General features: G+C 47.9%; 1 protein-coding gene and 1 long non-coding RNA gene across 6 annotated transcripts in view; both read right to left on the bottom strand.

The window, feature by feature from the left end:
* BSDC1 (BSD domain containing 1) lies at nt 1-22,887 on the bottom strand. 5 transcript variants are annotated; one of them, XM_082432061.1, is made up of 11 exons: nt 22,834-22,886; nt 22,508-22,568; nt 16,988-17,104; nt 14,468-14,635; nt 13,050-13,104; nt 10,998-11,113; nt 10,508-10,576; nt 10,260-10,338; nt 8,829-9,308; nt 2,923-3,026; nt 1-1,435 (listed from the first exon to the last, which is right to left on the bottom strand). In XM_082432061.1, the coding sequence occupies exons 1-11, from the start codon at nt 22,842-22,844 to the stop codon at nt 1,403-1,405; spliced, it is 1,293 nt and encodes a 430-aa protein (XP_082288187.1). In that variant the 5' UTR covers nt 22,845-22,886; the 3' UTR covers nt 1-1,402. The 5 variants fall into 5 exon arrangements, with proteins under 5 accessions (XP_082288187.1, XP_082288185.1, XP_082288186.1 ...); XM_082432059.1 differs by having other exon boundaries at nt 1-1,173; XM_082432060.1 differs by lacking the exons at nt 22,508-22,568; nt 22,834-22,886 and adding an exon at nt 18,671-20,429 and having other exon boundaries at nt 1-1,173.
* The window catches only part of LOC309637447, a 188,285-nt gene that overhangs the window by 64,048 nt on the left and 99,982 nt on the right, over nt 1-24,255 (bottom strand). The gene's annotated exons all lie outside the window — the stretch shown is intronic.

Here is a 24,255-nt window from a genome sequence, read left to right as displayed (position 1 = left end):
TTCTTTTTTTTTTTTCCTTTTTTCTTTTCCCGGCTACAAAATACTCTGGGGAGATACATTATAATTTAAAATATATAATATTGCACAAACAACCAAAAGGTTAATTAAACTAAAGAAATAATTACAAAGAGAAAAACCCCATCCCATCAAAAAAAGATTCAGCATTCTCTCCATCCCACCCCCTCATCGAAGGTTTGAAGTGGAAGTGACCACCACTCTCTTGGCGTCCCTGACCACAATCACTTTAAATCATTGGTGAACACACCGGATTATGTACAAGAATCACCAGAGCAGCATCGTGAAGCACCAGGGTCTCCAGGGATTCCTGCAGCCCCTCATTCCCCCAAGAGAGGTGCAGCTTTTACCAGAGTGGAGGGTGAGAGCCACAAGGATTTGATCTGCCTTCAGGAAGAAGAGCTTTTGCAGAAACCTGATGACAGTCTCAAGAAGCTCACCCCCAGCATATCCCTTCCAAGACGCAGAAGGGTTGAGGTGGAGAAGTTGGGCTTACCAGAGTTGTAAGTACTCAGCTTTGATCACTGCTCTGTACCGCTGGTAGCTGGCTTGTGTCCTAAGCTACAGGGGAGTCGAGGTGGGTAGCTGGTTGGACAAGGTATCCTGCCAGGTAACACACAGAAGGGCCTGAAGTGGCCCCCTCCCTTTTTGGGGAGGGGAAGAAGAGCAAGAGCAGACTCTTGCAGGTGGCACAGCTGGGCTAAGGACTCGGGTGCATGTGACATGAAGAAGCCTTGGGAAAGGCGTTGGGGACATACCAGCCTGGACTGGGTAAAAGGGAGTTTGGTCTCTAGATTCTGAACCACAAGGAACCTTTCCAGGAATGGAAGATGCCTGGTAGGGGGAGATTCCTAAGAGAGGCAAGTTTCCCAGAAATGAATGCCTCTTACCTGCTGGGATAGGAACCAAAATGTGTTCACCATCCCTGTCTAGCCAAGGGCAGGTGGCATGGCCTTCTTTGCCTGCTTATGGGTGACAGAGTGTGTTGTCTCGGCATCCTCCAAGAGACTGGTAGCTTGGCCTCTGCCTACACAGGCAGATGGGCTAGGGCTATCCGTTGGGACTTCCCAGCAAGAGTCCCCAGGAACAGTGGGTGTTCAGCAGAGAAGTGTAGGCTCTTCTGGTGAGGGGGGTAGGTTTCCTCCCCGTCGGGTCATCCTATGGTTGGCACAAGTCAGAGTTCCTGGTTTGGATTTAGCAAGCCCCTTCCCAGATGTGAGCAGAGGCCCAAAGGGCCAACAAAGAACAACCCAGAATCTGCCTCGAGCTCTGGCTGACAGAGGCCATTTGGGGGACATTCTTAGTCAGTGTCTTCCAGGGCCGGGCGGAGACGAGCGAGGGAGGTGGGAAGTGCTGTGGGTAGGGGAGCGGCTTGCTCTGGCTCCCCTCATTCCCAGTCCTCCCACTCTACATCTTCCAGCTGCAAAGGGAGGGGATAATGGAGAGCACAAACACGTATTACTCCTCTGAGTCAAGCTGAGACCCAAGCTCCCCGGCTGCCTCCATTTTGGGATAGCCCTCCCCGCAGCCCCAGCCCCAACTCTCCCGGGCCATACCCGGCCTCCTCTCAGAGCGAACCACTCGCTTCAAGGAATGTCTGGGGAGCAGAGCTGCTCTCTGCCCAAGCGGTGGGCCTGCTGCTCTGATGGTTCCAGACTCAAAGGAAATGCTTCTACCAACCAACAATGGACACCACAAGGGGACGCCCTGCCTACAAGAAGCCTGTCAGTCAATCCCTGAAGGAGAACTTGTCTCCTGCGGAGCAGGTAAGAACATGGCCCTGAGAGGCAGGGAACTTTACAGCGGTGCTGTGATCAGAAGCAAGCGTGGCACTGGACTACAGGTGCTCGCAGGGCCTTCACTAGGGGCTCCAGCACCCTAATTCCCAGCTGAAGTCTCCCCAGGCAACCCTCTCTTGGCCTGCTGTCAGCAGATCCCCTGATATGATGGGTTATAGAATGATTCTGTTCAGGTATATTGTATGTCGGGTTTTAAAGAGGGCTGCAAAGACACCAAAGCCATGAAGGCCACGTGGCATAAGAGGTGCCATGGGCCTTCTCTACCCCGGGTATAGTGAGGTCACAGATGTAAAATACTCTTGTGTAGGTCACTATCTCCCTCCAGGCTTCAGTCTCTCAGCATGAAAAACAAGGCCCTTCCCATTCTCTCTACTCTGTTCACCTCTTTACAGCAGGTTCCTGAGCTACATGTTGGAAGGAATCATGGGGTTCTTGTGTGACAGTGGATATAACACTGACTTGAATCAGATGTGTGGGCTGGAGCCTCAGTCCTGTCCCTTATTAGCTATGAGAGATTTCTGCCCAGCCCCTCATTCAAAACGACCATCCTTGATTCTGAGAGGAAGTGAAGAATAAGAATAGGCCTCTGAGCTTATAACTGTTTTGTGGTGGTTTCAGGAACGTCTATTAGTGCGCCCATGTCCCCGGGCACTATGCCTAAGGTGTGCACATGCATCATCTGCCACAGCATGAGATTATAATGATCAGTGCCATGTTTTAGATGGGGAAACAGAGGCTCAGGTTAAGTGATCACATTGTCTTTTGTCTCCAAGGCCAGAAATCTGCTCAGGTCCCACACCTGGCGACCATGAGTCAAAAGGTCTGGGGCAGGGTTTGGCATCTGTACTTTTTAGTAGTTCCTCAGGTGATTCTGATAGGAGCTAATGTCAAGAACTCCCCCATCCATCCCCCTGGAATTGAGGGGAAGCGGACCCTGCTAATGACTACTGTTCAGGGCCTGAGTGGGAGGCCCTAGCTTCCTTCCCGCAGCCTGCCACCTCAGACAGGAGCGGGATCCACCTTGAGGGGACAGTCGGGCTTGGCAGGGAGAGTCCTCAGACCTGGAATCATTGCACTTGCCTCCCTGTGGCCAACCAGGCCCACTCACCTCACCGGAAGCATCCACTTTGGAAAGTGCCATCTGCACTTCTTCTTCAGTCATGTCCAAGTCAAAGTCCTTCTCCCAGTCCTCACTGATGTCTGTGCTTGAGCCTGGAACCATGACCCATAGTGTGAGAGACAGGAAGGGGGATGTGAAGAGGTTGTAGCTGGGGGTGATGGAACTCTTTAGAAAGGCCTGACAAATACACACCAAAGGTCTTTACATTCTGTTTTCTCTGGCTCAGTGATCCCACTTTTAGGAATCTATTTTAAGGAAAAATCCTGGATTCAGTAAAAAAATTTAACCAAAAGGATGTTCACTGTAGTGCTGTTACAGTGATGAAAACTTAAAAAACTACCTGAAAGTTCACTGATAGGGAATTACAAAAATAAACGGTATAGTCATATGATGGAACATTATGTGGCTTTTAAAGGTTAGGCTATAGAACATTTATATACATGGCAAAATAGTCTTAAACTATTAAGTGAGAAAAAGCAAGTTACTGAATAGTGGAGAAGTACTGTGGTCCAGAAGCTCCCTAGGGGCCATGGAAATCTTCCGGAAGAAATAAACAATGAACCTCTTCCTCCTCAATCACTCCATTCTACCTACACTGATCCTGCTACTCCTGAAACACACCAGGCACATTCCCACCTAGGGCCTTTGCAAGGACTGTTCCCTGTACCTGGAACTCTTCCTCAGATACCCACAGGCCAACTCGCTCGCTTCCTTCACACCTTTACTCAAATCTCACCACCTAAATGTGGCCTACCCCGACTGTCCTATTTTCAGTTGCACCCTGACCCCTCACTCTGCTCTGGTTTTTTTTCTATTGTATTTACCACTTTCTAGTGTATTACATAATCAGATTCACTATGCTCATTGTCTAATAGTAGAGGAGCTGGAATGTGAGCTCCCGAGGACGGGGATCTTCTGTTTTCTTATGTATTCCAAGTGACTAGAACAAATAGTTTGTACTCAGTAAATATTCGTGGACTCTTTCTCTAAATCAGGGGTTGGCAAACTATGGCCTGTGGACCAAATCCAGCCTACTGGATCCAAGCCACTTGTTGACATATTGTCTATGACTGCTTTCATGCTGAAACGACAGAGTTGGGACAGAAACTGTATGTCCCCAAAAGCCTAAAATATTTGTGACCTGGCTCTGTGCAGAAAACATTTACTCCTCCCTGTTCTAGGTAATTCTGATGCCTGCTAAGGTTTGACAACTGCTCCAAACATTCATATTTGGGTATGCTTTCTTACCGGCAATATAAAAAAAATGTACATGTGAAAGTTATTAGTAAGAAGAAAACTACAAAAATCGTTCCTGTAAAAAAGAGTATATGCAGTATGATTCCATTAAAAAAAAATACGCTCACAGATGCATGCACACATACAGAGAGGATGAGCAAAATACCCACAAGAATACTAACAATAGTTATCACTAGGTGATGAGGTCATGGGGTAATATATTTTTTTAAATGAACACATATTACTTTGTAATCATTTCTTTAAAAAGCACCTTTAAAAAGAGTAAGCTCTGATCCCCCAATGGCACCACCTGTAAATACCTTGTTTCTTCCTGTCCAGCTTCTTCCTCACCATGCACCCAGGCTCTGAGACCTCCCCAAGCCTGGCCTCCACGTTCCTTATTAGGGTTCTTGCACTGTTCTCTAGTCACCCAGCTAGCCATAAGTGGTGTGGTAACAGCAGGGTCTCTGGAGCCAAGCAAACCTGGGTGGAACCCTAACTCTTTTATCTATTGTGTAGTCTTGGGCAAGTTATTCTGGGCTTCAGTTTATTTATAAAATAAGGATAAAACCACCCTCTTTGCAAAGAACCACTGGAGGAGCTTATTAGAACGCAGATTCCTGCTTTCCCATCCCCCTCATTCAGATTCAGCAGGTGTAGGTGGTGACCCAGAATTCTGCATTATAAGCAGGTACCTAGATGATTCTGTATAGACCTTGGCCTGCAGTTGAGATACAACAGTGTTAAAATTAGCAGTATCATGTAAAGTGCCTGTAACATATATACACGGTGGATATTTAACAAATGGAGCTGTTAAAGGCCTGGTCCCAGAGTTAAGTAATTTTGCACATGGTCCCACAGCCAGTCAGGGGCAGATGTGCAACCAAGACCCAGTTCTTCTGACTCCACATCTAAGGCTCCCTGTGCTTTCAGGACACTCTTGGTGGCTTGCGTCTGGCTCCCTGTCAGTGCAGGCTTCCTGTGGGTTAGAAGCTGGACTCCTGGCTGATTTCTCCCTCCAGAGCTGTGGCTGTGGTCATGACAGCTTTTCCTAACCCCAGGTTGCCCTCTAGGGATTTGAAACTCTCCTCTTCAGGCTTAAATGCTAGGGCAGACCCTTCGGGGTAAAAAAGAAAGCATCAGCTAACATTTTTGGAGCACTTTACACCCACCCTCTGGGATATGTATTAACAGTCCCAATTTACAGGTGAGGAAACAAAGGCTTTGAGTGGCAGAGATGCGAATCTGGGCTTTCTCTGCCACCTGCCTCCTCCCACCATCCTGTCCTGTCACACAATAAGAGTACTAAGCTCACCTTTACACTGTGCACGTGGCAGAGAACTGATCTATGCAACAACAATTTAAGATTTCATGATGAAGTTCTACTGTTTTCTTTTGTTTGTAAGAAAGGGGAGTTTTCAGGTGATTATTAACCTCGTGGTGCTGTCACTCACAGCTCATTTTATTCTGTTTAATTGGCTCTTTGCTTCTCCAGAGAAGAAATGGAAGCAAAAGCCACTCCCAGGTCAGTCAGTTGTGAAGTGGCGCTTTAAGCCCAGAGCTCCTTCCAGTCCGCAGGCCACAGGGCCTGCCCTCATCTCCCCTCTCTGCTCCCTGCTGAGGGAGCCTGAGCAGGGTAAGTCTAGTCTCCTTGCTCAAATGGATCTCGGCACAAAATACAGGTGGGAAGCAGCTCTGCAATGACAGGCATCACCCTGGGACCTTAGAGGTCCCTGTGGCTGGGCCACCTCCAGAGACTGCTGTATCTAGAGACCAAGCCTCCCTCGTGTCATCTGGACACAAGAGGGAGAAGGAGTCACTCTGCCTCCAAGCCTCTTTTAAGATTCTTCCTCCCTTTACTCTGTCCCCACTGTCCCACCCTAGTCTAAGACCCCAGCTTCCCCCCACTAAGTGACTACAACTACTTCTGGTGGGTCTTCTGCACTGAATCCCCAGGTCCTCCTTTTGCGAATCCCCCAGTGCATTAGAGGCAGTATAGCGCACTGTTAAGAGCTCATGCTGCATCTAGAGACCAAGCCTCCCTCGTGTCATCTGGACACAAGAGGGAGAAGGAGTCACTCTGCCTCCAAGCCTCTTTTAAGATTCTTCCTCCCTTTACTCTGTCCCCACTGTCCCACCCTAGTCTAAGACCCCAGCTTCCCCCCACTAAGTGACTACAACTACTTCTGGTGGGTCTTCTGCACTGAATCCCCAGGTCCTCCTTTTGCGAATCCCCCAGTGCATTAGAGGCAGTATAGCGCACTGTTAAGAGCTCATGCTGCATCTTCCCCATAATCTCATTTCTTCCAGTCTCTACCCACCATTCATTTTTTCTCATCACGCTCTCCAATAGCCCAATTCCCAACGGAAACAATAATTCTTTAACCTTCCAACTGTTTCACTGTTATTCCCTCCCTTACCCAGCTCAGATTCCATGAACCATCATTCTGATCGCTTCTTGCATACACTTGGACTCTTGTCTTTTTGAGTTCACCTGGGTAAGCTTGAACCCTGATTAAGTCCAACTCCCCATCTGCTCTGTGCCTGCACTTGAGCAACTGAATGTGGCTGGACAAAGTACAACTGTGCTGACTGGTGTCTCTTAAAATTCACGACCGTTATCTCAAATGGACCCTTCGTACCATCCACCCAGCAACCCCACACCACCTACTGGGTCCATCACCTACTCTTCACTCTCCTAAAGGCAACGTCACACTTTTCTAAATACCTACTGGATGGGTGATTGATCTCAGTTTCCTACCAGTAACAAAAAAAAAAAAAAAAAGGAAAATCTCACAGATCTCAGGATTTTTGTGAGGATTAAGTGATATGCATATCAAGTGCTTAGCACAGAGCTATACAGACATACAGAAAGTGCTCAGAGAACGGTACCTCTTATTATCTTCATCATCTCCCCAAAGCAGGGCTCTACCCAAATTTCTTCCCTAACTGAGGACCTATCAGGAAATAATTACCCCCAACTTACAGAGGAGAAAACGGAGGCTTAGAGAAGATCAGTAGCTTTTCTGAAGTCACATGGCTCATGAGAAAAGTTGGGATTTGAACCCAGAACTGTCTGAACTCCAGAGCCTGAGCCCTTAGCCTCTACATGTAAAGCTTTTACTACAGGTTGGGCATATAAGCAGCATGCCCTGTTGCTTTGTGGCACCAAGTCCAACTTTCTGAATTTGGCTTAAGATTTTAAGTTCTTGTTCCTCCCTCTCCTGGGAACAATACAGAAACGTGGGCTTTGGTCACCCCCTTCAATGTGCCCCATGTCCCCATGTCCTTAACACACGATCTGACATGTGGGGGACTTTGTAGGCCCTCTCAGCCTGGACTACCGCTCCCCGTGCACCTGCCCCAAACTCTCCAACTCTCCTATACAATGCCTGTCTCCTTGGTGAAACACCTGCTGATGCGCGGAGGTTCCTTCTTTCTCTGAACTCCTGTACCAAGCCTGTCTCATACTGCTTCGTGCCTCATCATAGACTGCAGCCTTTACCCCGCCCTCCTCAGTGTCTTATAAAGAGTAGGTAGGAGCTCAATGGATGACCTCACTGAATCAGAGTCAGAAGGAAAACACTGTGTTGGAAACTGGAAATCAGCCTGTTTCCCATCCACTGCAGTAAGCCAGTCCCTCACTGCCAGTAGGCCAGTGCTCACCTGCTGGGCAAGCTTTGTGGCCAACTGGTGCTGAGTGTTGGCAGACAGGATGCCTGTGTGTAAGGAGCTGAGGGGAGGTCTTGCTGACAACTGGCTATCTCTGGAGAGGTATTTTGGATGTGGCAAAACAAGCTGACACCAGAGCCATCACTGTCCTTTAATTGCAGGAGTTAGAGAGAGGTCCCCCCTTGACATAAAGTCAAAGTGTCTACAGTCTAAAATTTCATTATGCAGATGAGAAACTAAAGCTCTATTACTTAAGCTGGGTCACTGCAAGTTCATGAGTATTCATTTTATTCTTCTTTAAACTGTACATGTAAGTTTTGTTTATATATTTTATAATAATAACAATTAACACAGGTCTAGGGAAGCTAACTGACTTTCCTGAGGTCATCCATGGAAGAAGACCCTTGACAGCAATCAATGTTACAGGAGTTCCCACCCCAAAGTTGAACTGTTCAAAAGGATAGAAACTGACACAGTGTGGTAGTTAAGGGCATGGGTTTCAGGTCAGACAGAGCTGGGTCTGAATCTGGGCTTGCTACTTCCTGGCCATGTGAATTTGAGCAAGTTACTTAACATCTCTGAGGCTCACTTTCTTCATCTGTAAAATGAGGACAGTTATATGGAGTTGTGAGTTGTAAACTGGAAATTAACACGCTCCCCTGGTAACTGAGAAATTAAATGCAATATTACATCCTTAACACATGATTTGACATAAACCTTATTTTGTTGACTCTAAAACCCCAACAATTGTAAGATGCATCCTAATTTCAGAGAATAAATGCATCTTGGAATTGATGGACTAGAGTATACTAAATACTCAACCTATAGTAGCTGTCATCATCATCATCATCATCATCAGTAGCACAAATGAAGGCCATCTGCTCCTAGGATCCTCACATGGGACAAGGAGACAAGTCTGCCTTGTGAGGTGGCAACTCTCACCTGCCCTGCCCGCACACGCTCCCTGGGCTTTGGCCTTGGCTTACCTTTTTTTCCATTGTTGGAGGGTGTAGACTTCCCGCTGTCTGAATTCAGCTCAAACACCCGTAAGTCTGTGAGTACCTCCTCCCTGAGAGTCTCTACTCTGGCTGGAGGCCGGGGCTCTGGACCACTGGGGCGGCCAGCAGGGGTGTGGGGCTTGGACTGAGCTAGGGGTGGGGGTCCAGTCTCGCCCACATCCACAGCCAGGTCCTGTTCCTCCAAAGATGCCTCTAGAAGCTTTTGGGACAGGTCCTTGGGCAGCACTGGTGCCTCAGATGCAGGGGTAGGTTTAGCAATCTGTGTCACGAGGGAGATGCTCTCACTGCTCTCCGATGGAGTCACCTCTGTTGGAGCCTCAACCGGGGTCACCAGACTCTCTGCACAGGGGCTCCGGGGGCCAGGTCCTCCTTCAAGGGATGTGGGAGTTTTGGCCACAGGAACCTTGGCCTCTTTTGGAGATGTGGGTGAAATGCCCACAAGCTCCTCTGTCAAGAGAGAAAGGTAGGGAAAGAGAGTGATGTACCCTGGTTAGCCCCAAAACAACCTTGGAGCTCTCTGAAAACAGACCTCAGGTTCCCACCAAAGTTTGCTCTAACCAAAACTAATGGGTGCCAGTTTCCTCACCTCCCTCTCCATCACAGTTCTTCTGCAGATAATCCCTGTTGGTCAAAGTCTCTCCCACCCTTGAGGCACAGCACGTGCCTGGTGGGCACTCAGCTTCTAGCAGTGCAGCCCAAGATAATATTATAGCTTAGAAAGCCAAGACTTTAAAGTCAGTCAGTTTGAGGTTCAGGTTGGGCTCTGCTATATCCCAGGTGCATAATCTTGGGCGAGCCACTTAACTCTTCTTTAATCTACCTGCCTCATTTGCAAAAGAGGGATAATGAAGTTGTGATAAGGACCATACATGTAAAGCTTATAGTACAGGTTGGGCATATAATATAAGCACTTAGTAACTGTGTTAACACACCATGCAGCTGGCTCCCACACACTGTCCTAAGCTGAGCTACCAGGTAGAGGGAGCTCAGCTCCGTCCCTAAGCCAGCAGTTCCCAAGTCTTGCTGGCCATTAACATTACCAGTGGAGCTTGTTAAAAATACAAGTTTGGCCACATGTCCATAGAGTCTTATTTAGAAGTGGAAGAAGGGAATATGGAATTTCAATAAGCATCCCCTACTCTGAAGTACTGGTCCATGGGCTGGCAGGGAAATCTGCTTCAACTGACATATGCGATTTCTGTACCTAAACCTGGGATCCACCAGCCTTGGTAAACAACCCCTTGTTAGCTCAGCGTATCCTGGGCATGTGCAAACACCATATTCATTCCCTCCTCTTCCCTGGGGTGCCATGTCCCTCCAGGCTTCAGAGAGAATGGCCCAGACAGTCCCCCACAGGCAGGACTTGGTACTTTCTCATCACCTCTCGATACCTCTTACCTTCTTCCTCCTCCCAGCCAGGCTCTTCAGAGATGCTCTGTTCTGCACGCTGCTTCAGGGCATCCCTCCGGGCCTGCTCCTGAATGTGGGGGAGTAGATGGCCAGGAGCAGTCAGGGAACCCTCTTCCCCAGACTCTGGTCCTGACCCCAGAACTCTTGGCACCCTCTGTCCCCTTATTCCCTCAACAAAATCCAGCCCCCTTCCCCCATGGCTGAGTGGAGTACCTTCCCTGGTTAGGCCAGCATACCTGCTCTAGTTGATGGACTTTATAGAAATACCGATGCCAGAATTCTGAATGGGAAACAGCTGCAGGCACCTGGAGGGAGGGGACAGTGGAGATGAGACTTTGGGAGTGGGTGTGTGTGGTCTATGTCCCCAGCCTCATCAGCCAGCTCCCAGCCACTCTGGATATCAGATGGGATAAGTGGCTGAGTAGTGATTCTTAGAGCACTTCCACCCCCCAGACCCACCTTCCTGGCCCAGCTTGGCCAAGGAGGAAGAAAAGAACTCCCATCAGGCTTTGCTGGCCCATCCATTTCTCACCGTGATTGCCAGAAGCCTGGCAAATCAGTTTCCCCCATGTGGATTCTTGGCTCAGGAGCTGGCTGGTTTGGCTCCACAGGGCCTCCTGCTGCTCTCTAGGCCAGAGGACTCCACAATGACTCTGGACATGTCCCTCCCACCTCCCCACACCTCAGGCCGGGAGTTGGTTGAGGTCCTGCCAGCTATGCCCTCACCATCTTGGTGTAGAGGGCCCGGATGGAGGGGCTGCCTACAAGGAGCTCTGAGATCTCCCCCTTCTTCTCCTCCAAGCAGAACTGGGAAAGCCAGGTGTCAAACAACTCCAGGGGCCCTGCAGAGGGACAGACACTGATGGTCAGTTCCGTGGGTCTGGAGAAAGAACACTGGGCCTAGAGAAATCACACCTAAGCCTGGACATGGACAAAGAGGAAAGCTTAAGGTTTTTCCAAAGCCATATGGCCCAAGGTGGGGGGTCAGGCAGGGTGAAGGGGGGGGTAGGCCTGATATCAGGGCATGGCCCCTAACTGATCACTGGGAGGGGCTGCAGTCTCCACTCTCTCCCATGCTTGCTTGCTTTTTATCCCACTGTGCTTGGCTACTGAATCCTCTCCTCTCTGAAACAGCTACTCTCAGGTTACCACCAGTGACCCTATGTTGCCAAATCCAATAGCAGATTCTCTGTCCTCCCTCATGTGCCCATCCTACAGTTTCTGCCCTGGAGCCACTGCCTTCCTCTTGAAGCCCTCTTCTCTCCTGGCTTCTCACTCTTTTGTGTATTTCCTCCCACTTCTCTCGTTGTTCCATCTGAGTCTTCAGTGGGCTCCTCTTTTTCCTTTCCTTATCTCTTCTTGTTTTCCATTTTCTCCCAAGATAACCTCCACTAAACCATGAGTTTCAACCTCTTCCTCCCACTGACAATTCCTCCGTGTCTTTGGAGCACAGGCTACCTTTCTGGGCTCCAGATCCAGAGGTCCAGGTGCCTGGACACATCCACCTACACATATGCTGCAAATACAACGTGTGCTCATCCTCTTCCCTCCCCCACCTGTCCCACCCAGTTATCCACTGGAGAGCTGGAGGCCCTCCCAGACTCCTCCCTTATGGAGTCACTCTGGATTCCACTTCCTCAGCGTCTCTTATACATGCATACCTTCCTCTTCATTCCACCCACCCCTTCCCTGGTTCCGGCTTTACCTCTGACATGAGGATTCCTACCAAGCCTCGTAACTGGTCTTCCCATCTTCCATCTCTCCCTCTCTATTTCATCCTACAAAACACTGCCTGAAGGCTCTTTTATAAAATGCAAAATCTGATCACATCAGGTCTCAAAATGCTTCAACAGTTCTCTACAGGAGGGCATTTTAGGCTATGGTCCAAAGATGGGCTTCAAAGGGTTAAAGAATTCCCATATGCATATAAAATTCTGTTGAGAGAGGGCTTGTTATTTTCAACAGATTTTTAAAGGCCTTTGTGACTTAAAAAAAGGTTAAGAACCACTATCTTGAGCCTTTTAGGACAAAATTCCAACTGCTTAGTCTGGTACCCAAAGCCTTTCCAGTCTGGTGCCCCTGGCAGCTCTCACTGCCCTCATTTCCTCACATGCGCCCTTTGTCTGGCCTTCCCAAATGCCTAGGTTTTTCGAGAACTTCAAATTCCTGTTGTCCTGCTTGAACACCCTTCCCCCACTTCTAAAAGTAAAATTAGTTTACTTCTAATTCATCGGTAAAACCTCAATTCAGGTGTCACATCCTAGGTTTCCCAGGCTGGGTTACATGCCATCTTCTGGGATCCCACTGCTCCCCTCTTTCTGTGGAAGCAGTCAAGTCACTCTATCTTTAGTATCTTTGCTTTATTCCCTGTTTCTGTCTCCTAACAGCAGGTTCCTGGAGGTCTGGACAGGGTTGATTGAGGGTTCAACTCATTTCTGGTGTCTGGTTCCCAGCCTGGGGCTTGCTGCACAGCAGGAGCTTAGCAAACGGGCCAAAAGGAAGGCAGGCAGGGCAGCAGGGCTGGGAGGGAGCCTAAGCTGAGGATGAGGGACGAGAGGAGCAAAGCCTCTGTAGAAGGGGATGAAGACAGTCTGGGTTCAGGGAGGAAGGGGGACCATCAACCCATCCCACCAGATCTAAGGGTCAAACTAGCCCCACTCTGGTCCCTCTGCACAGGGGGTGCCTGGCCACTGCTACCAGAGACAAACAGGGTGCGCAATCCAGACCCGCTTGATCTCCCTGCCCAGCAAGCCTGCCCCCTCACCGCTACCCCCTCACCATCTGGTTCATTGCAGTAGGTTGCTGGGTCTGACTGCAGGCTATAAAGGCGAGCCTAAAAAAACAAGAGAAAAGAACAGAAATTCTGGGGTGATGGGGATAGAAAGCAACCTCTCTCTGCCAATCAACCACAACCCAGCTTCTCCCCTGTTGGCTACCATACCCACAGGGCACCTGGCAATTAACACTGTGGGCTATGGAGTGGAGCACTGGGCTAGGAGTCCAAAACTGGGGCTCCTAGAAAAATGGTCTTTCACCCAGTATTCCACCCCTGGAAACTAAGAAAATAAAGGGTAAGCAGGCTATAAAATTATATGTATAAAATGGTTTTGAATTATGTGAGATATGAAAAATGTTAGTGCAAATATATTAATAAAGTCCAAAATTTACTGGCAAATTTTGAAATATTTAACTCTCTCAAATTAAAACAATTCATCAAGAATTTCTTAATTTCATAGCCAGTCTGCCAAATAAACTGCAATCTATGTTCCCATTAGAGCGACAGGAGTGGCAAACTTTAGCTGGTAAACGGAAAGCCCCTCCTTCCTTCCTCATTATTGCAGGAAGCATGGGCTGGCTGTATCACAACTTCAGCAAGCGATTTTGGTGATTCACTGTTATAATTTAAAATCCTATAATTAAAAATTTTTCACAATTCACTTAAATGTGTACTAAGTGGTGGTGCTAATACTAGTGTTGAAAAACATGCTTGACAAATCATGTTTGGAATTGAAATTCAATGTGGTAAAATGCTATGAAGAAGGCCAAACTGCTGTGACACCACACTGTGAATCTGGGAGAAAACGCTCCACAAAATATGAGGAGTAATGGTGAGAAGATAAAATGCAATAGAAATATACTACCATTCTTGTTGATTTAATTGCTTTGAAGATATCCTCCCCCTGTACATTTATTCCTATTGGAAATTAGTCTTAAATAACACAAATGTGGAGATCATGCCCGTAAAGATGCTGTCCAGAGCATTCCTTATTATGGATGAAAGCTGAAAGGAATCCAAATGTGCAGCACTAAGGAAATGACTGAATAAATTATGCTATATACACTTGCAAGAATTTAAAGACATTAAAAATGATGGTGATTAGGAAAGATGCTAATAGTTAATTGTAAATTTTTTTAAGTGGGTTACAAAATTGCATGTATAAAGTGCTTTTTCTATTAAAAAGCAAAACCCCAAACTATCTTTACCAGTGTTTGCAAGCAAAAAGAAATGGAAGGTTATACACCAACAAAGAATCAGTGGTTCTCTCTGAGTGATGGGATTACCGGTTTAGAAACAATTATCTTCTTGCTTATTGGTATTCTCCAATTTAATTATATACATGTATTTATTTTTTATGAATATGTACTGCTTTGTGAGCTCAGGTTGGAAGCTAGAGCCCAGTGCCGCTAGTGAATACCTTGGTGCCATCATAGGGCTCAGCCGTGCCAGAGGGTGTGCCCATCAGGGTAATGACATCGCAGTCGATGGTTTTGTCTGGTGAGGGTGCAAAGGTGTCGGAGATCACCCCTAGGAAGTCAGACAGCCCTTTCTTCATTTTTTCCGTTGCTCCCGAGGAGCCTTCAGTCTGCAGAGAGAAGCCAACAGAGGAAGCAAGTGGCCCAGGAGCAGGCTGCAAACTGGGGTACAGGGTATGGAGGTATGAAGCATCAGGGGTCAAAGTGTACTGTGTGTGGGGATCAGGGAAATGCTCATGACCTTTCACCCCCATCTCTGGGGTTGGAGAAGGAGAGAGGCGCAGCCAGAGTCCCCGTCCCCCACCACCACCCCAGATGGGGGTGTGGAACAGGGCCACAGTAGGCCTGTGTAGGTCAGAGCAGAGCTCCTTGACTGGCTGTTTCAACAAAATTTCAAGGTCGACCAGGCTGATCACAAATTGACAGGGGAGGATCCATGCCATAGACATTCAGTGGGGAAGAGGACTTATGGGTAGAGTGATGGAAACGGTACTAGCTTTGGGGTCAGTCTTGGATCTGAATCCCAGCTCTACTACTTGTTGGTTATGAGACCTAAACCCTCTCAGAGTCTGTTTCCTTATCTATAAAATGCAGATAAATATACTGTGGAGATTAAAAGCGATAAGGTGTGTACAATGCCCAGCACATGGCAAACATTTAATAACTAGCAGTACTGTAATATTACAATCTCATCATCATCATTGCTCAGGAAGTATTTTGTATGAAAAGTTGAGGACATATGGGTAGAATGAGAACAGACAGCCTTGTCTAGATGCAAACCTGGGACCAGCTGAGGGCCAATGTATGGACCTCCTAGAAGAGGCAAGTGGGGCACCAATCTTGAGCCACACTGGTCAGAATGCCCTTGAGCAAGAAGGGATGGGATGGGACTTCCCTGGTGGCGCAGTGGTTAAGAATCTGCCTGCCAATGCAGTGGACAGTGGTTCGAGCCCTGGTCTGGGAAGATCCCACATGCTGCAGAGCAACTAAGCCCATGAGCCACAACTACTGAGCCCGCATGCCACAACTACTGAAGCCCACATGCCTAGAGCCCGTGCTCTGCAACAAGAGAAGCCACTGCAATGAGAAGCCCATGCACTGCAACGAAGAGTAGCCCCCACTCGCTGCAACTAGAGAAGCCCACATGCAGCAACGAAGACCCAATGCAGCCATAAATAAATAAATACATACATACATACATACATAAGTTAAGAAGGGATGGGAGGCTGAGAGACAGGACCAGGCTCTGCAAACCTTGTAGAAAAGTGTCACATTTACTCCTGATTAGGCTGCCCAGGTATTTTAAACCTAGAGACTATCAATGGTGCCTGGTACATGTTGGCACAGGTATATAATCATATTTGTTGAATGAGAAAAGGAGTAAATAAATGAAAGAAACAAGTGGCATCTCTGCTACTGGCTGGACTTGCAGCAGTTCAGCTCGATTACTACTTGTTATTCACGCTCATCAGTAGCTGTGGTTAGCAGGCAGACAGTATTTTACAAGATTCAACAAAAGAAGCTTGGCTATAAAAACTCCATAACATGTTTTTCATAACATGGCCTCTAATTACAAGGCAACTGATTCAGCTGGTGATCAAAGAAACTGAAATCTGTTCCAATACTAAAGGAGCAACTGTAATATAAAACCAGTATACTATACTTCATTGGAAATTTGAGGTTTGCAGGGATATCTTTGACCATATACAATTTTCAAGTTTCATGCTGACTTTAGAATCTAACTCCTATCTCACAAGAGAATTCCACTATACATCTCTGATTCATAAAACCAGGGCCAGTAAGAATATAAGCTGGCAAAACCTTTCTGGAGGACAGTTTTACAGTAGATATTAAAAGGTCTAAAACAACTATATTCACCCTATATCCTTTCCAATACCTTATTAGGAAAAAAATATTAAGCAGAAAGATTAAGCAATCAGCATGTTCACTGTAACTCTGTTTACAATACTGGAAAAAACAAACAGGAAACTAGGAACTGGTAAAATCCACATAACAGAATACCATGCCATTTATGATTCTGTAGAACGAGGTTTGCAATGATTAAGTCAAAAACTAGGTTATGAAACATGGTGTTCATTTGATCCCAGTTTTGAAAAAGAAAGTATATATAAGGGATATACTCCTCAAGTATTAACAGTAGTTAATCTCTGGGAGAGGGACTTATGGGTATCTCTAGGTCTTTCTTTTTCTTTTATTTATCTGTATTTTCTAAATTGTCTACAATGAATGACTTTGCTGATCTGCTAAAACAATACAGAAGTGGGAAAGCTTATTATTACTTAACATATGTAGCTTGTTTGCTTGACAGACATAATTTTCAAAATGGGAGCCTATGGGAAAAAACAATCACTTAACGGTAGAAAGGCTGGGAGCTCCCACCAGGGTCCCAGGCAGGTCAGGCTATGGGGGAAAGTCACTTGGAGGGTGTAGGTGGTACTCACAGCCAGCTTCTCCTTGACCACGCTGGCAGTGGCTGCAATGGTGCAGGCTGTGTCGTGCTGCACCACCTGGGTGAACTCTGTCAGGTCCCGCTTCATGAACTCCAAGGCTTCGGAGGACTAAGGGAAGACAGAGAGGAATGACAGAGCCAGCTGGTGCCACCACCCTTTGTTCCTATTCCCTGTGCTTTAGTATCAGACAGAAACATGGAAAACTCAGTGACATGGGAAGCCTGGGCTCAGAAACAATGCTTACTTGTCCCAATTCCATGACCTGGGATTACCCAACAGCAGAGAGCACAGAGGAACTTCCTGCTGCTCTGAGAACAGGGACTGAGCTCAGCCCAGACACTTATAAGTTATGTGGCCAGGAGGAACTCTCATCTAGCCCTCGGTTTTCTCCTGGGAAATGAGGGAGGTGGAAGAGATCAGTAGTTCTCACGAGCAGAATGGGGAAGGGGGCACACGCAGTCTGAAAACAAAACAGACTTTGATGCATCACTCTGCTATGCTGTAAGTCATGACCTTTGTTTCCAATTTCAAACACGAAGAGAAGGTGTGTGTGTGTGTTTTTTTTTAATCAAAGGAAAGTGTTTTCTATTTTTACTTTTTTTGTTACAGGGAAATTCAGTTGAAACATGAAACAGTAGGTGAAATTATTTGTGTGAAAGGTTTTATAAGTATGTTGTACTGGTAACAGCAATAGTTTAGAAAGCTTTTATGAGCAATTTTTGACAACACCAGTGAAAAAGGTGTGTGATTTTTTTACATTCAACAAAGGGGGTGTGAAAAGAAATACTGGATCGGATTCTCTCCTAGGCCGCCTTAGTTCCACCATTCCCCAAGGTTCTGTTCATCCATAGAGCTCCTTTGGGCAGAATTGATACTTGCTTGTCGGACCGGTCTGACTCTCACTCTGCACTCAAACGCAGTGTGAGACTGCAGGCCCTCAGCTCTTGTCTAAGCCTTACCTTGTCTTGCTTCATCCTCACCCACTCTAAGACACGTTCCTGGACTATCACTGTGCTCACCCCTTCAAGCCCTTTCATTTTACACAGGGATAATCACCTGCATTTTAAAAGCATGTTTTTGAATGTTCTGGTGATTTTTTCTTTGCAGAAGAGCCTGCCTAGTTTTCATCATCCTGGGACGTCTCTGAATGGGACAGTCTCACCTATCAGCCAGAGGCTTCCCTGCGAGTGGGAATGCCTCCATTTCAGATTCAGGACTCCTTAATTGGAGTGGAAGAGTCATTTATTAATTCTCTCTCCATCCACACCGCCACCACCTTAGTCCAGGCCAACCTGCTCTTTCAACCGGACTCCTTTCCCAGGTTGCATCAGATACCTCTATTACCTTCTCCTCCTGACACCAGTGGGAGCTTTGTAAGTCAGAGCAGACCACGATGCCCCTGCTTTACATTCTTCAGTGATTACACGGTATCCTATGGCAAGTATAAAATCTTTACCTTCACTTACAAGGCCCATATAATCCCACCTCTGGCAGACTCTCATCCCCTCCCACGATGCCCCTCACTGAGCTCCAGCTGGCCTTCCTCAAAAAGTTTCCCAAATGTTCTACCATCTTCCCTAACTCAGGGTATCTGAACACATCATTCCCTCTCCTTGACACATAGTTCTAACTCTTCAAAACAAGCGAACAAACACAATGAACGAACCCTCTCACCTGGCTATGTTTACATGTCACTTTCTTCAGATGTAGGTTGGCTCCCCTGCTCATGGGCACCTGCACGTTCTCTTCTTTAACATTTACTGTCCTTTAGATTTATGATTACCTGTTCGTGTGTATCCTCCTGGATAAACTGTGAGCTCTGTAAACATAGAACCTTTGTTTTTTGTTCACTGATGCTCTCCCAGTGTCTGACATAGAGCCTGGCATAAAGTAGGCACTCAAAAAATGTGTGCTTGTTAGACTGGTACGTACCAAGGCAATTTTAATTATATAACCATTTACATGATTATTTGATGAATGGTTGTCTCCCTCACTAGACTGTGAGCTCTGAGGGGACCAATATGAACAGATATGGTGCCAGTCCTCCAGGTCACAGTCTACTGGGGAAAATGCTCACGTAACAGTGCTGATGTGCAAGGGCAGAGCAGTGACCGGTGTATTGTGGGGAGGTTGGAAAGACCTGTTGACAGGCCTGGACTGAGCCTTAAAGAATGAGCAGGAGTCATAAGGAAGCCTGGGCGTGGTGACGCCTGGGGTTTACTGAGGCCTACAAGCACTTCAGTCCTAATGAAAATAAAGGGTAACGCAGAAGTGGTGAGGGATAAAGCTTGAGACGGCAACCTTGGAGGGCCTGGTCAGCCCTGCTGGTGACGGGGAACCACCAAAGTCTGAAGCAGGTGGGACATGATGAGACTCGCGTTTTTGACAGGTCACTCCAGAGACTGGCATGGACTATAGGTCCAAGAGTGACAAGATCAGAAATGGAGGAAGACCAGTCAGGAGGCTGTTGCAATAGCCCAGGAAAGGAAATAGAAGAAAATGAACAAGGACAGTGCTGGTCAGGATGAGAAGATGGGACTGGTTCAAGAAATACTAGGCAAAAAAGGTGGATTTGGTGATTAAATAGATGTTTTGACTCAGGACAAGAAAGAGTCGGGAAGGGCTACTGGCAACTAAACTAGGTGACTGGGTGGTTGCAGTGCTGCCAGCTGAGGAAGAAAATGCTGAAGGGGGAGCGGGTTTATAGAGAAGATGGTGACAATGATTTTGGTATGTAGTATCTGCAGTGACTGTGGGATATCTGGGACACCCGGCCAGCCGGAGCTCTTCTCAAATACTAAATCTCACAGAAAAGGATTAGGAGTCTTCCTAAAATGAAAGAGTTTGTTGAGTGAACAGAGCAATGTGTGAGGATAAGGTTCCTCAAACACCACCTTTAAGGGGCAGGCAGAGGAAGAGGAATTCGTGAAACAGGAAAGGAAAGCCTGGAGAAGTATGTGGAGAACTGAGAGAGAATCATGCCACAAAAGCCAAGGGAGTAGAGTTTCAGGAAAGAGAGAGTGATCACTAGTGTCTAATGCAGCAGAAAGGTCCAGAAAGATAAGACTTGAAAAACACCACTGGATTTGGCAAGTGGTAGGTGAAGCTGAGTGTTTATATAGATAAGTCTATGTGTAGTGGCTTCAGGGGTGGGGAGGGAGTTAAGAGAGATCACGTTGTTGACTTCAAATTTTAAAAAGTAGGAGGTGAGGGCTTCCCTGGTGGCGCAGTGGTTGAGGGTCTGCCTGCCAATGCAGGGGACACGGGTTCGAGCCCTGGTCTGGGAGGATCCCGCATGCCGCGGAGCAACTGGGCCCGTGAGCCACAACTACTGAGCCTGCGCCTCTGGAGCCTGTGCTCCGCAACAAGGGAGGCCGCGATAGTGAGAGGCCCGTGCACCGCGATGAAGAGCAGCCCCCACTTGCCTCAACTAGAGAAAGCCCTCGCACGGAAGCGAAGACCCAACACAGCCATAAATAAATAAATAAATAAATAAAATTAAGAAAAAAAAGTAGGAAGTGAGCTTGTCTCCTGGAAGTAAAAGAGGAAGTGGTTGGACAGGGGACTTGAGGAAGAGTTAGCTTTGGGGAAAGTTTCTGAAGGCAAGGGGAGAAGAAAATATGAGACTGAAAAAAGCTGCTGGGGCAGGGGTGGAGGGTGAGGGGCCCAAGCCCAGAGAGTTTGGGGAATCTGCGGTGGGCCAAAGAGCATCGTGACTTTCCCTACTAGTGTCCATGGGCAAGCAAACACACACACACACACCCAGAGGAATGAAGGGGCAGAGGGAGGCAGATCACAGCACCAAGGGCTGTATTTTCTGGGGCAATATATGCTATGGGGTGCAAGAGAATTGGGGGTGCTGGGAATTGAGTGGTCCAGACAGAGCCAGCATAGGGAGGGAAGGAAGCAAGGCCAGGAAAGTACTGAAAGACCAAGAACAAAATGGAAGGAAAAATGGACTGCAGGTATTTAAGAGGTTTCCCTGTGGCTCGCAATACTTAATAATCAAAATAAGTACTTAGGGCTTCCCTGGTGGCGCAGTGGTTGAGAATCTGCCTGCCAATGCATGGGACACAGGTTCGAGCCCTGGTCTGGGAAGATCCCACATGCCGCGGAGCAACTCGGCCCGTGAGCCACAACTACTGAGCCTGCGCGTCTGGAGCCTGTGCTCCGCAATAAGAGAGGCCGCGATAGTGAGAGGTCCGCGCACCGCGATGAAGAGTGGCCCCGGCTTGCCGCAACTAGAGAAAGCCCTCGCACAGAAACGAAGACCCAACACAGCCAAAAATAAATAAATTAATAAATATTTTTTTAAAAAAGTACTTATTTAGTACTTACTGTATGCTAGATATTGTTCTTAGTGCTTTACATATATTATCATTTAATCCTCACAACAATCCTAGCAGGTAGGTATTATTAGTATTCCCACTTTACAGATGAGGAACTGAGGCTTTGAGAGGTTAAATATCTTGCCTAGGTTCATATAAGAGTAGGCAATTTAAGTCTTCTCTTTCCAAACAGGGAACTGTCAAAGGCAGAAACAACACCCATTCCCCTTGCTTCAAATGAGAGAACAAAGATGGAAGGCTAATCAACTACCTATTTTTCGTGAGTTATGGTAAGACCAACGTTAAGGGTAACACATAGGAGGCCCTCACACAACATTTGCTAAATGAACGTCAGACTCTCCTTCCAGTAGACTGCTCAACGAAAAGCAAGCTCCTTTGGGGTCTCTTCTATTAAACCTCAGTTTGAAATTCTCTGAGTCTTCATCAACAACATAAACAGCTCAGGTCATTCTCAGATTTTGCTGGGCTGTAGTGATGCTACACTACAAATGCTCCCAGAGTAGAGGATTGATTTAAATGAAGCCAGAAGCCTCTTGGAGTCTGCCCTGAAGCAGGACTCAACCCAGCTGCTTGAGCTAAACAGTAATTAACTTTTTCCAGAGTTCAGTTGGGTTGGTTTTGACAAACTAGCATGGACTGAAACAGCAACACACAATGGCATTGCCCACCGGCAGAGCCAAGCCTCACTCGTCCCACAGGGATTGCTGTTTCCCCACTAGACTGTGAGTTTTGGGAGGTCCAGGATTGCACCTGCTTGGCTAACGTCGGTATCCTCAGGACCACAGAATCAGACAGTGCTGGCTGTGGCATATACTCTAATATTTGAATGACTAGAGGAGAAAGTTTCTATCGCTAGAATCTTTTTTCTTCAAGGCCGAGATCAAATGTTCTCTCTTCTACGAAGTTGTGAATTTCCCAAGCGGACATAAACCGCTCCTTCCCACGGATTCCTACCACAGGGTCGCTGCAGCCTTTAAGACCGTATTTATTTCACTGTAGCTAGAGTCACACTGGTCTAAGTTGGGGTCTGTCTACCCGTAGGGCCCAAGTCGGCCTCATCCCTGAGGCCCGGCGCCCACACGGGTCCGGCGGGACGGCTCGGACCAGGCTGCAGTGAGGCGGCGCGGGGCCCTGCCGGAGGAAGGGCGCCGGCCCGGCTTACCTTCTCCTTGACTGCCTGGTAGCTCTGCTGCAGCCAGCTCCGCCACCATCCCACGTCCTCCCTGTGGAAGACAGACACATCTGGCGGCCCCCCAGCGCGACTCTCGCCCGCGCAAGGATCGGGTCTCAGTTCCCTCCTCAGATGTGGCCCGCGGGCCGAGACTTCGCAGGCCGCTTCCCCACCCCCTCATGCTGAGACTCCACCCCGTCCTTTCAGCTCCGTCCAGGCCCGCGCTAGCCTCCTGTTCCCCGCGGGGACCCTGGCCCAGCACCCCAGCCCTGGGAGAATTCAGGGCCCAACGCCCGAGAACTGGATGACTGGCTCACCCTTCCGCCATCTTGCCCGCATGACATCACCACTATTTACTGACCTTTGACTTCCGACACGGCACCGCCCCCTCAAGCACCGCCCCCGAGCGCGCGGCCCAATCCTCGCGCCGACACCGCCCTCAGCCCAATCTCCACCCCGTTCCCTCATTAGGCTCCGCCTCCTTAAACTAGGTCCAGTCTCGGTCCAGAGTTCGGACTTAAAACTCGGCTCCTGAACGCTCGGTCCAATCCTCACCCAGTACTGTCTTCAGGCCCCACCCCAAGTGTTAGCCCCACCCCCACCAACTTCGAACCTCTCTCGGTATCCCCTGACATCCGATATGGTGGCCGCTTTGGGTCAAGATCAGCCCTGCGACTGGGGGCTCGGATTGCTGGGAGTAGAGGGGAGGAAGGGAACGAGCCGGCCTGGAGCTCGAATGTCTGCGTCCCTGAGCGCAGGGCTAGGACCGCCTCCCTTTATGAAACCCGCCACGTAGCAGTTGCCTGGGGTCTCTTCGGGCTAATTCAGCAAGCGCAGTCTGCGGAGCTCTGGGCCGGGGTTTGGAGGTGTGTGGAGGAAAATTCAGAGGTGACTTCGATGCAGCCTCTAGGGGGGGGCTCTCAGGAAATGGGAGAGACACATTTAGTTACCTCAGCTCTTGGCGACCCAACTCAAAACAACGTGAGCTGGATGTGGTCTGGAGGAATCCTGAGACAGTCTGGAGGAGGAGGATTGAGTGTGTGTGTGTGTGTGTGTGTGTGTGTGTGTGTGAGAGAGAGAGAGAGAGAGAGAGACAGAGAGAGAGACAGAGAGAGAGAGAGGCAGAGATTTTCCGGAGGAGGCCTCACCTGCTCTTACTGCCTCATCTGCTACCTGCCTGCATCTGCGCCCTCATACTTTGGCCTAGATCCCATTGTCTCTCTCTCTTTTTTAAATTTTTATTGGAGTACAGTTGATTTACAATGTTATGTTAGTTTCTGCTGTACAGCAAAGTGACTCAGTTATACATACATACATATCCAGTCTTTTTTAGTTTCTTTTCCCATATAGGTCATTACAGGGTATTGAGAAGCGTTTCTTGTGCTCTACAGTAGGTCCTTATTAGTTATCTATCATCCCTTGTCTATGGGTGTAGCTTTAGTAATTCTCCCCCCCCCCCGCCATTTTGTTTTCCCTCTTTCCAGGATTCTTTCTTTTTTTTTTTTTAATAAATTTATTTATTTATTTTTGGCTGCGTTGGGTCTTTGTTGCTGTGCGCGGGCTTTCTCTAGTTGCGGTGAGCAGGAGCTACTCTTCATTGTGGTGCGCAGGCTTCTCACTGCAGTGGCTTCTCTTGTTGTGGAGCATGGGCTCTAGGTGCGTGGGCTTCAGTAGTTGTGGCTCGCGGGCTCTAGAGCGCAGGCTCAGTAGTTGTGGCGCACAGGCTTAGTTGCTCCGCG

The sequence above is a fragment of the Balaenoptera physalus genome (genome assembly GCF_965194825.1).
Source record: "Balaenoptera physalus genome assembly, chromosome: 1".
Classification (NCBI taxonomy): Eukaryota; Metazoa; Chordata; class Mammalia; order Artiodactyla; family Balaenopteridae; genus Balaenoptera; species Balaenoptera physalus.
The sequence above is the reverse complement of the archived record's forward strand: the minus strand, read 5'-3'. Positions and strand labels throughout refer to the sequence as shown.